General features: G+C 37.9%; 1 protein-coding gene across 4 annotated transcripts in view; it reads right to left on the reverse strand.

The window, feature by feature from the left end:
* Positions 1-13,378, reverse strand: part of LOC103378119 (interphotoreceptor matrix proteoglycan 1-like) — a 37,950-nt gene that overhangs the window by 10,058 nt on the left and 14,514 nt on the right. For all 4 annotated transcript variants that reach the window (XM_025054810.1, XM_025054801.1, XM_025054807.1 and 1 more), the window contains 10 exons: positions 8,665-8,871; positions 6,357-6,523; positions 6,210-6,238; positions 5,230-5,264; positions 4,660-4,706; positions 4,421-4,570; positions 3,761-3,819; positions 3,372-3,571; positions 2,931-3,275; positions 1,786-2,405 (listed from right to left, as the gene is read on the reverse strand). In XM_025054810.1, the coding sequence (XP_024910578.1) occupies positions 1,786-2,405; positions 2,931-3,275; positions 3,372-3,571; positions 3,761-3,819; positions 4,421-4,570; positions 4,660-4,706; positions 5,230-5,264; positions 6,210-6,238; positions 6,357-6,523; positions 8,665-8,710 (1,698 nt within the window). In that variant the 5' untranslated portion in view covers positions 8,711-8,871. The remainder of the gene's footprint in view (positions 1-1,785; positions 2,406-2,930; positions 3,276-3,371; positions 3,572-3,760; positions 3,820-4,420; positions 4,571-4,659; positions 4,707-5,229; positions 5,265-6,209; positions 6,239-6,356; positions 6,524-8,664; positions 8,872-13,378) is intronic.

Consider the following 13,378-nt stretch of genomic DNA (forward strand, 5'->3'; position numbering starts at 1 on the left):
CCGAATGAATGAATTTGTGAGATTAAATGCGGGCAGTCCGAATGAATGAATTTGTGAGATTAAACAGATTAAATGTTTCAGATTTTAAGATATTAACAAAATGTGCACTGTATATCAAATTATTCCACTGTCCTTCATCCTACTGATGCTGCGACACTTTAAAAACGCATGTTGAAATTTTCATACAATGCGGGAAAATGTTTTTGTTGTAGTTAAAATACCAACTCAACACGGAGGACTTCAACTTCAGGTCAGACCAGCGTGACAGAGAGTGGGGCAGTTAGTACGTCTACGACTGACAAGCTGACGGACACAGTTGTCAAAGGGATTGTGAGAGACTGTAGACTGATTAATGAGGACTTCACCACCAATGGCTTCACCAACGTTTCGAGATCAACTCTCGACACATTTTACAAACCACCGTTATGATGCACAGTGATGACATCAGTTCTAATGTCATCACTGTAATTCTTTACATTTTTCTATATGAATAATTTCAATAATTAACCTGTATGAAGTTCAACTGTATTTACATAAAACAAAAAGGAGAAAAATGTAAAAAAAAAAAAAAAAAAAAGCAAATAAAGAAATTGAACATGAAAAAAAAAAAAAAAAAAACATTTAACATTTTAAGATTTGTTCATCCAGACAGAAGCTGTTTCAAAGATGTGCTCATTTGTATCAGAAGCAACTAATCCAGACTGGGCTCAGCTAAACTAACCACTAAAACTAAAAAATGTTAGAATTAAGTTTTTCAACCGAGTTAAAAATGTTAGAGATGTTAGTTAGAATACAATAGTTGGTTATTGTGATTCGAATGTTAAGAAAAGTTATGCTATCCTTGAAAGTTTGACCATAATTTTCGAATTTGGAAAGAATATACCGGTATGGAAGCTAAAGTCGTCAGTTTCTTTGGCCCAGATTTACTGGAAGCTCCAGGGTTTGGAGAGATCCTTGAGCCTGTGTGCTGTGTCTGAGCGAAAAGGAATTATTATTAAAGCATTCTCTTGAACTGTCAAACACGAGTACACTGCAGAAGTAAGATATGCAGCAACTTTATAACACTCTACAACTGAAGTCATCAATTAAAAATACATTTATTGACAAAAAAATAGAACTTTTTACAGTCAGCTCTCATTCCTATGGCTAAGATAGATGAGTGAGGATAAGGCTTAGTGGAAAGTGCATCATAGCTGTACCTGACATGAGGACCAAGAGTGCATCCAGCACCAAAGTTGACTACCGTAATCATTGCATCAACTAGAAATATCGTCATAAAGCTGTAGTGCGTACGTTTTTGGTGATTTTGCTGTTTATTCGGTCTCTGTTAAATGCTGTGAAAAGAACTGATGAAAAATATGAAAACTATTATGTATGACTATTTCATCTTACAAATACTGTTTGTCTACACAATATCCAACACCACATGATGACTGGTCATTTAGAGCAGAGGTCCCCAACCACTGGTCTGGGGACCAGTGCCGGTCCTTAGGTAATTTGGTACCAGGCTGCAGTGGGACACAGTGAAAGAATGTACTTCAACGATGGTGCCATATTACTGATCCGCAGTACTGGCTGATCTCAGTTGACCGGCCCTTGGTACCAAAAACATTGAGGAACACTGAGCTAATAAATGATTGTGCACTACAGCTTTAAAACCAAAATGTCACACTTGACATTCAATAAATTTGGATTAATTGCACCTTTTAGCCTTGGCTACAAAACCAAGTATGAAAATGCAGCATGCAGAAGAAAAACATCCAGGACAAAGGCTTGTGTACCTACCAGTTCAAGGAAGGTATTCTCCAGGGATTTATATTCCGGTGAACTCTTGTTGAACAGGTCATCAGAAAACATCATGTTAGTGACCCTCAAGCTGAAAAACACCACCATCTCTTTGCTCCTGTCCACAGCAGTCGTCAGAGGAGTGTTGGCCCGTCTCATGGAGGGAGCAGCCGTGGACTCGTACGGACGTTCATCGAACTCTAAGGGGAATCCACTGCTACTAGATTCCTCCAGGGCTTCAGTCACCTCTGCTTCTGTTCTGTCATGACTCATTGCGACATCCTCTTGAATGTTCTCAGCAGGCAGGTCCTTTGGGTCTGGGGTTGTTCCACTGTGCCCTCCATTGTTCGGGGCTTGGTCCACAGGGACAGGATCGCCCTGTGCAGGAGAGGCCGCAGGCTCCACATCTGTTTCTGGATCATTCCTTTGGACTAAATCCCCATCAGATGACGGCAAGGAGCCAGGGACCGTAGTTTCAGGAATGGATGTCTCTGTTGCAGGAGGATCTGCAGGCGGTGGTACCACAAGGCCAACTTCCTCCGCTTTGTTGGTTTCTCCGGGGTCTGTCCTGGGAGCATCCTCGCTGTGCTCCTCAGAATTTTCCTCACTGGACTTATCACCTGACATTATGACAAAAAAAAGTTTTTTCCCCCAAGTCTGATGACATTATGACAAAAAAAAGTTTTTTCAGTCTGACAGAAATACATGCATCAGAAATACATGCATCAGTACTTAATTATGCAAATATCACTCAGGCAGTGTACTAATGCTTCATATTGCTGCTGAATCCTGTACATCTCATTAGGTTGCAGTTTTAAGCCCCTGGTTAAGATTTCTCCATATTCCATTTATCACCCACAAATTTGCATCTATTCTTTTACAGGATACATTTCCGTCATTAAAATTCCAACCTCACCTGAGCAAGAAAAGTTCCTCCTTTTGTGGATTGTGGTTGAATATTAGCTGTGAGTAGCAGTTTGGTCATGTAGGTTATGGTCTATACTACAAACTATTTTGAGGCTTTCATTAGGTATTAAGCTGGTGTACAGCTCCATATTTTAATGGGAGCTCAGCACTAACATACTCTGAAAGGTTTTACAAGATATATTATAGTAAAATTTAATTTGTTATTTATATAATCTTACCCTCTGCTTCCTCTTCTTCTCGACCGTCTTCACCCTCCTCGACTCCCTCTGGTGGAGGTGCGTTCTCCACTTGTGATTCTTCTATCAACTCCACCTCTTCTGCTGCCATCAAAGGGGTAACAGCAGTCGTGGCGTCATGGAGGATGTTTGGAAAGAAAGGCACAAATGTGTGTGTCTCTGGAAGGAGTACGGAAGCTTCCAGAAAGTTATCAATCACTGCCACTGTGGGAAGGAAATTGTAGATGGGGGAGCTGTCCTCAGTTAGGGCTTCTGTTGCATCATCCTCATAAAGAACACTCTCCAAAGAGTTTTCACCAATCTCCATTGCTGGATGAACTGTGGTTACTGAAATGGAAGTTCAAACATTTATAGTTATTCAAAAAGATAGTTCTGGGTACTTGAATTTTATTAGACTGAATGTGAAGATGATATTTCTCTCACCAGTCTCAAAGCTCAGTGTCTGCATGTCCAGCTGCAGTGATGGCTCCTGTTTCAGGGCCTTAACTATGATTTTCTTCAGTTTCGGAGCATTAACATCCTGGCCTGTCTGTGCCTCTGGCTCCTCCAGACCCTGAGGATCATCACTGAGCTCCGTTTCTCCATTAAAGACCACAGCATATCGCAGAGACACGTCCTCTGGGCTGAACAATACAGCACATGTCAGAATCACTTAAAGCTGACACACCGTATTTGTGATGGATGTCTGCTGATGTGGAGATGCCCGAGTCATATCCCACAGTAATATGTTTTATTTGGTGAGTGTCAGCTTAAAAGAATCTGTAAATCACATTTAAATTATAAATCTCAATATATCATTTAACCAGACTTACCTAAATCCCACGACATGAATCTCTTTAAATCCTGGTACTTTTTCAAATGCTTGAACCATCTGCAGACAGTTTTTAAATAATTAGTTTGAGACCTGACATTAAAGTAGAGAGAAGTAGAGTAAAGTAAAGTAGTAGTAGTAGTAGTAGTAATTAACCAAAGTCAAAATAGTAAAGATAGCCAAAATCTACCGATTTTAAACTATTAAAGTCAAAGACCACATCTAACCTGTAACAAAGGTAGACCGAGAGCCATATTTTGGACATAAAAGTTCTTCAATCTGCATAACCTTGATTAACGTGATCAAATGGAGATGTGTCTGTGTAAATTCTTTTTGGTCCAGGATTTCTGCTTTAGATCTGAATGTCTAACACTAAATAAATACTGTATCTGATTAGAACATTTGGGACAAGATGGAGGAGAGGGTGGGGGGATTCATGCAACAGCTGGTGCTGGGAGTGACTAAGACGTACTGCAGGGGAGGATGTATGTTGTTATTTTTGATCTCTGAATGGTCCAGAAAAGTCAAACTGTGAGGAAATTGAGAGTATTCCAAAATATGAATCATGAGCAAAAGACTTCAGTAGGATGTTTCACTAAGCCTTGATCAAGATGATTAGAAAAAAAAACAGCTCAGGGGAGTAAAAGCTCTTAAGTCTTACCTTGTCTGTCAACTTTTGTGTGACATCACTGTACTGTGGATCCTCAGGATCCCTCAGGAGCTCACTGTATGTAGGATCCACTACTGTGATGCTAAATTCAACGACATACTTCTGATAATTCTCACTGATCACGTTGGGGTGCTGTGTGCTCTGGTGAACCAAAGAGCATGTTAAATAGCAAGAGCTAATCTAATGTGACATAACACAACATTGATGGTAAAAAGGTGTTAGCGTCTTACTTCATATGCCTCGGTTGGTAAAAGGATTGGCGCGGGTGTCCAGGTACCTGAGACGAAACACTACAGCTAATTTTTCTGGCATTTATTTGCAAATAATAGTTATGTCAGCGCTGTCTTCTTTAAAGCACTGATTCCCAACCTAATATGCCGTGAGGGATCATCCGGTGTACCGTGGAAAATTTTCATGATTTGCCTTTGTTCGTCTATGCCACAGTGACATGCAGAATAATTAAGGTACTCGTCCACTAGGTGGCAGTGGAGGAGTACTACGTATATTTATAAGGCTCAGAAGGATAACGATGAGAAGGATAAAGATGAAGATCTTTGAGTGTGTCTTTCTTCAATTCCTGCAACTGTCTCAGCATTGCATTAAACTAAACAGGCACAGGTTTCACAGTGAATAAATGATTTGTTACCATATTAAAATAGATGATCAAATTATTTTATTACATATATTTTGGTTGATATTTCAGTTTGTTAGTGCATGCAGGATTTTTCTAAAATAAGTAATATGACATGGTTCCAAAAAGGTAGGGAAGCACTGCTTTAAAGTTTATAGGTCTAACTCACATTCTCGTCCTCGCTCTGGTATTCCAGTGACATCTCTAAAGAAATGTAAAAGAAAAAAAATTAATTATTAGAAATGCCTTTAGGTTGAACTTTCCTTCAACTGTGTCGACTTAAAGCTGTGCAGACTCCACTTATGGAAAATATCCAACTTGAACTTAAACTTTACATCTCTGACTTGAATTCAGACTTTTCTTTCCTTTAAACTATAGATACTCACATCAAGCCTTTGTCCAATAATGTTTTTTAGTTCCTTCAATACTATGAAGCTTTGATACTTGACCTGAAGTTTTCATCTGTGATGCAAACTCTCACTTGGAGACCCTGTCCTTCACCAGATATGACTATTTATTCACCCAAACATACACTGAAACTCTGGGGTCTATTCAGGTCTTCTTGACTTGGTCCTTGACTCACTATTTTCTACAGTTTAATCCAAAGCGTCCTTGACTCACTATTTTCTACAGTTTCTTCTACAGTTTAATCCAAAGTCATAATTCACTTTGGACAATTTTGTGGTTTATGTTGACTTGGACTAGTATGGAACTTTTAGGGAGAATCCATAGAAATACTTGATAACCTGACTTATATATAGACGTAACACAGGCAGCCTGTGGCCTAATGGTAGAAGGATCAGCAATGCTATCAGGGGATCGCAGGTTTGAATCCTGCTGTGTGCTGTGTTGAGCCAGCACCCAATCCCTAGCTTCCCAGCGCTTCTGAAATTGCTCTCTTGGAAAGAGTCGATAGGTTTTGTAAAGAGAAATGTAATTCTTCTCCTAAAAATACAATCATACATGAATCCAACCACATACTGTACTTCTACTCGATCCTTCATATTTCTCTGAAAGTTTCTGTGAAATATTATATCAAGAAAAACAGCATTTCTTTTAAAAAAAAAGAAAAGACGAAATACAAAGGGGTATTCACTGCACTAGAGACTTATATTTAATACAAATATAAAAGAAAAGAATTCCACTCACCCTTCACTTCCACCCTGCTCAGCTACTCTCTAGGAATAGAAAACAGGAAACAGAAAAAAGGGCTGTCACATATTTATTTGGAGACTGGAAGTAAGATGCATTATTCAGAAAAAAAAAAGTTTGTTTGTTTGTGTGTGTTGGACTCACTCTGGCCACCATGTCCAGATGCTCCTGAGAACTGCTGAAGTTCTGAGCCAGGTCGTCCATGCAAAGGTTCTCTGTCTGGCAGGTGTAAACCCACGCTCTGTACTCTTCCGAGTTTGGGACCCTGTCCAAGAAAATCCGAAATGCTTCCCAGATGGCTTCCTGACACACTGCAGATAAATCACATGTCTTAATGAATGTCTTTTTTGGACTTTCTGACACAATGAAATATGTGACATGACAGATATGGAAGCAGAACCCATTAAATACCCCACTGTACTACAATAAATCATCAAATGTATGTATTAACAACCATGTTCCTCGGACAGCGTAAAATGGCAGTAATGCCTGTTTCGGTAAATGTCAAACCACATTTATAGGACGCTCCGTGTTCCTGACATTTTTGTGAATATTAAACTCATGAGTACAAAGGCGCCCCGAAGCAGCAATATGATTTATCTGCCTGTGGACAGGAAGCCAGCCCCACATTGTCCAATATCTTGATGCCTGTGGGAAATTCATTCTCTTAACAATCGAGGAGCGGATACTGTAGCTTCAATGCACCAAATTAATCAGCCCTCTTTTTCAAATCATACACAACAGCTGCTGTGGAGCAATCTGCATCACAACAGCACAGACGGCAATCTTTATTCAGGCACAATCCATCTCTCCCAGACAAAACATATTAGCATATAACTTCATTACATGAAGTGTTGGTTTGTGAGTATGAATAGTCACTATTAAAAGGCTCTGGTGTGTCAGCCAGTGGATCGCACTCAAGTCCACTCAACACTGTTGAAAGGCCGGGTTTTTCAAAATAAAACAAAGACGCGAGGATCTTTGATTCAAACTCGGGCTGTAAGAGTTATCGGATTAATTAATTTGACAAGAATAATCTGATGACATTTTGATGCATGGGCAGAGTGGAACACACTGTACATCCAATAACTCCACCATCCATTTACTTATTGTTGCTCTAATACCTGTACATAGTCAATACAGACGTTACCATTTGCATGAACTGTGGGAAGTGAAATACCGTCTAATCCAGCTGAGGCTTCAACTTCTGGTCAGATACATCAATTAGTCAACAACTGACAGGCCGACTGCAGAGGACTGTAGGCTAATTAAGTATTCAGTGAAATTTTGAAAGCAATTCTTATTGTGTTTTACAAAGAACCACGGTATTGACTAAAATCATAGATATTAGATAGAGAGTTATTATGAAACTTTTAGAAATAATTCAATATTAAAGTACTTTTGTTATTACAGTGCAAAGAGAAGAAAGAAAAATATTCTACACCGCAATGGTCCTTGTTTTGGGCTGTTGTCACGACAACAGTAAATAGAAATTTGCATGTAGCAAACATATTTGTCGACTCCCATGTTTATAAGAGTATAAAAACTTCAGGCGTATTTAGAGCAGTTAAAATAAATTGTGAACATGAAAATAATGTCGACTGACAGCCCTGGATAAAACAATAGTAAGCACATCCTGAAAGAAAAACTTTAGTTTTTTTTTACTGTTTTCTTCCCACCACAATTCTGAAGAAAAGAACACCACGTGTCTCATTGGATGATCAACCATTTTTTTTGCAGACATTTAGGAGACATAATTTGGGTCTGCTATTTTTACCCAGTCTTGCGTCTTTCTTTTCAGAACAGGACGCTTCTGTTTTTCGAACCCACAGTCAGGACAACGTACTTTACGACAACAGGAGATTGTCGCCTTATGTAGGGCACAAACAGTACCTGCCAGAAATGTCTGCAGCCTCCCTGGCTATTTGTTTTTATCAGTTTGGAAAAACTCCAAATTGTTTGTTTTTCATAGTCACTGTTGTGCCATATCTTCTCAGTTTCATGTCTATCTTCATTTTCTTCTATTGTGTTTTTTAATACCTTCAAACATTTCTTGAAATCTTTTCCTGACCAACATTTTGATATTTCCTCTCACTGCAAGATGCAACTTAGTCAATGCCGAAGAAATGTTATTGCTATATGCTATAAATGCTATACAACAATTGAACATATTTGGAGTACATCAGTCATATTATACAGAGGGAGGTATTTATTGAGCTCTGGTCTTAGGGTGTTACTTAATTTGATCAACATTTGATCAATAATTATTAATATTTGTTTTTATAATATAAAATATCAGATTTTAAAGCTGAAACACTAATATTTTTTAAAACAACAGAACAGGAAAACATTTTAAATGCAATAAATGGTTGACATTTTAGATTTGTTTGCAAATTTCACTTTCACACTTGTTTGTTTGCTGTGAACAGGACGAACGTAGGTTAAGCTTTACCTCTGAGTTTGTAGTAGACTCGATGACTGCTGATGACTGTTTTCATCGTCTCCTGGGGACAGACTTTGACCCCTGTAGTGAACAGTTCTGACCTCTTCACCCGGTGTCTGCCATGCCATACTCTATGGTGGATGCTGGGTCTATTTGAACCCAGAAAGTGTCTGTACTTCACATCCCTGAGTCCTGGAAAACCGTGGTCCTGAAGGTCTGTGGGAAAAATGAGAGAGAAGTCAGACAGTTATAATTGCACTCTGGTCAACATCTGAGCGCTGAAATCACATTGTGGAACAGTTTTTGAAAGAAAGAGAGGTCAGCTGAGGAAATTTGCAACGCAAAATTTGTCACAGCAATTCAATTGAAAAAGTGTTACAATCATTTTTTAAAATTTCCCTAAAGTTAGTTAGTTTAATTAAATCTAAAGTGGATGTAGCTCGTGGGATATCAAAGTTGTTTCATCTCAATTTTTGTGGAGTGTCTTCATTAAAATGAATTCTAAATTCTACTACAAAATATACAAGTGAACACATACTGTCACCAGTTGCCCTTTTCAGAACCTAATTTGTGTAACATGCCCACAAATCCTGTGGAAAACCCCATATTAATCAGACTTTTCAGCATCTCATATGAATCCTGGCTGAGTAACAGCTAAATTTAACCATGTGTAAAACCACATGATACCATCCCTCCAATCACAGGTTTATCTACCACAGAGAAGTAAGAACAGTGTTTCAATGATGAAATGACTAGGATATATATGCAAGTCTGTCTGCAGACCTGGAAATCATTATCATGGCTCCCACATGACCTTTACAGGTTTATGTTGCCAAAAAAAAAAAATGTATGTTGACTCCATAGCAGCGAGAGGTTTATTGATCTTTTTGATTCAAAGAGATATTGCACACTGCAGTGTGAGCTGGCTGCTGCTTTACTTTAGACATGAATAGAATTTTGTAGCATCCACCTCCTGTATCCTGCCACAGTCTCCCCATTGTTACTGCCCTGTCTTGTTGAACCTTGACAGGTTTTTTTTTTCTCCCCACACAACCGGCATTTGAAAACCTTTCTCGTCAAAAGATTGGTGTGATCGTTACTGCTCCAAAAGGTAAGATGGAAAACGGTAAAAGTATCACAGAGAATTGGTTGGAGTCAGAGAAAAAATAAATGAATATCTAGAAAATGTGACCATGGAACGTGACTGGTTCTCCTTGCAAGCTGATAATATATTTAATTATAAATTAGATAAGTTTAATAGTTAAGCGCTAGGTATCTAGAACCAATCGCTTTAAAAAAAAAAAGTCATTTAAATATATATCTTTTTTTATAATGCATCAAAACCTTTTTTTGTATATCATTTATTTTTGTGCAGAAAGAAACTAAAGGTTATTAAAAAAATAGTTACAAATTAAAATGTGAAAAATTGCTCAACATTGCATTAACAAGAAGGATTTTATAGAAGGAAAATCCCATTATTTAAAACAAAATACATGTTTTATTTTATTGTATTATTTGTATTGATCTTTGTTGATGAAAAAAGAAAACAGTGTTTTAAATCTCATTCAGTAGACTGAGAATGTCTTGACTCATGGGCGGGGCTTGTCTAATGGGGCGCTGCAGAAAACGTTTGACAAACACTGCATTAATGCGACCGATTTATGCGACATTTGCTTTGACCTCTGCTCATCACTCTACAGTTTCTCGACTGTGGTTTGCACTGTCACCATCGTTAAAACACTTAACCTGCCGCTGTGACAAGCATATATTTATTTAGGTTCCCTCAGAGTCTATTTTGTGACCGCATTTTGCTTGAGGTGCAATACATTTTACAGTTCTTGGTTGTGAGAGATCTGACGCTTCAAGATTCTGCTACGTGCCTGAAGTGCTAATGTGGAGAAAATTGCACATGTAAATATGTGGCGAAACCGAGTGACGACTGAACGACTGAAAAGAAATATTCCGTTAGTTCAGATACACAATAAAAAGAATAAAATTGAAGATAACACTGTACTTCAGTTGAGTGTAGTTGAAAGTCAGTCGTGTGATCTACGTGTTTCCGTTAAGTACACAAACACAGTCTGGTCTGTTTTCATAAATTGCATCTGTTGGATGCTGCAGACCTGACGAGGAGACGTGCCCTAATTATCTGATCACCTGAGTGAAAAGAAATTAGCTCGGTCATCCTGCTGAGACATCGCGAGCAGGTAATTCCGCACCATTATACAAGGCGGTGTGCCAGCCGACTGTGTCCTGCGCAGTCACCCCAGTGAATGCAGCTATTTTAGAAGAGAGGCACTGACTGTGGTGCCAGGTGGCAAAACTCAGAGGGTTTCCTGAGACAATAAGCCAGGATTTATGAGCCTTCTCCCCCACTCACAACAGAGACTGGAGGTCGAGTTCCACCTTAAAAAAAATAAAAAATAAAATAACTGCACTTCCTCTGGGTTAGAGAACACAATCAAGGTTGTAGAAAAATAAAAACAGCATGTGATTGTAAATAATATAATCACCCAGCTATTAGCTGGAGATGAGGTGGTGGGAGGCAACGCAGAACTGCAAAGACAAACACTGTGATAAGGCAACAAGGCTGCAAAGTTATTCTTCAAAAGAGTTGATATACTTTCTAAAATGAATGTTTTCCAATGTTTAATTATAAGGCATGACGACACCTTTCCTAAACTTGTTAACTATACGTAGGGAGTTCAAAATTAATGCATTTTTCATTTCAATTATTTTGTGAAGATTGATTATGTTCACATTTTAAACTAATTTTACAACAGAACGACACAATATTCCACTGTGCATCCACTTACTGTTTCTCTAATACACAGTATACAGGTACACACATTTTTTTTTTACACAAACTGTGGCTCAAAATACTACAACAATCTCCACACTGTATTTGTCGAGTCTGAGGCCCGACTTGTGTCAGAACAGTTTCACCACTGACGATTGTCAAAAAAAAGGGATTTTCTGTGACAGCAATATGGAGAGAAAAAATTTCCATATTTAGGAATGTTGATTTATTTGAATTAATCATGCTCAATTACAATCATGATTACTCATGATTGATGATTAATCATGATTGTACATTGTGATTAATCATTGATTATTCATGATTAACCTGACTAAAATATTTGTCAATTGAAAACCATAACTATAATAAATACATACAGAAACTTGATTAGAAAGTTTACCAGAGTTTTGACAGAGACAAATTTAGTTTTACACCCCCTTCGACCGCCCACACCCCCTTTTTTTTTAGCTTTGAACCTAAGGATAAAAATAAAACTTCTGCCCGTTTATTGCCAAGACTTGACATGCTCAGCAGACCATGTCACTATTGTGCTATTCTTCTCATCACGATGCACCAGGCCACTCTATGTCAACGAGCCACGCTTTTGTTAGGGGTTGGGGAATTAGGCTTGGTATTGTCCACCTGAAAATCCATGGAGATTCATAGGAAGGAGGTCATTAACCGAAGGACATGTCTCTTAAATTCAAGGATTTAAGGATTTAGGAAGCTTTACTGTCATCACAGCCTGCATTCACACAAGGAGAAATGGAATTTGCAACCGAGGTACTACAGATTTGCCACTGAGCTAACATAAATAAAAGCTAGGAACTGCCACACCGTGTACAGCAGCAGCAGGATAAAACACAGAAAATAAAACAAGCCAAATTATTTCAATAAATAACACATAGCTGTGTTTTTAAAGCAACATTAATGGCATGGCAACACAGTGTGATTCATTTGTTCCATAAGAAGCCTGTGCATTGATGGTACATATGGTAAAAATGTCACTTATATTTACATCTCCTCTGCCATGACTAATGACATGGTTGGCTGCTGTAAAAGCCAATTTAAGCTCCAACACATTGAACGTAACTGCAATAACTGTAAGTAGGAAACTAAATGTTATATTTAACCCAACGGTTCTGCTAAGGACAACCTTAATTTTATGTTTTAAGGGAAAACATGAATAATTTATAAGAACTTTTTTTTAGGGATTTGAAAATACCAAGGATAATTAGGTAAAGTTTAATTACTTTTCCGGGTCCTTCCTTCAGTGTTTATTTTTCAGCATGTGGCCTTGATAATGATCGACGCAGGTCCCAGACAATCTTTCTCTCTTGGTGTTGCAAATTGTTGAGTTTTGCTCTTGAATTCACATACTTCCATTGGGGTTTGATGACCTGCATAAAAAGTTTTTTAGGCCACACCATGTGCTGTCTTTTGCATCATTTATGAGGATGCAAAGTTTTTCTTTTCCTAAATGAAACTAAGCATTGATTATACCCATTTACTACATCACTAATCTACCAAATAATAATTTATTTAATTTAAAATGCAAAAATAAACCCTAATAAACCCTAGATCTCCCAAAGGGAACTCCCAAGGGATTAATAAACTTCTATCTATCATTTCCAATTGAAAATTACACATAGAGGACTTCTACATTTAACACATTTCATATTTTATTTTACGTATTATGAGATTTATCACAATGATCAGACTCTTTCTTTTCCTCCTAAGAAAGCCCTGTTCATAATTACAGTTGGCATTCACGTTTGCTTTTTTAAATATTTAATTATTTTCCTCATTACTCATCTCTTTTATTCCTGGTATTCATGTCTTTTCTTTTACTTAAATGTTTTTTTTTTCTTTTGTTCTAATATTTTCTTCTGTTTTCTTTAAAGTGCCACTCTTTTTTTAACC

The sequence above is a fragment of the Cynoglossus semilaevis genome, chromosome 1, assembly GCF_000523025.1.
Source record: "Cynoglossus semilaevis isolate Cse_v1.0 chromosome 1, Cse_v1.0, whole genome shotgun sequence".
Classification (NCBI taxonomy): domain Eukaryota; kingdom Metazoa; phylum Chordata; class Actinopteri; order Pleuronectiformes; family Cynoglossidae; genus Cynoglossus; species Cynoglossus semilaevis.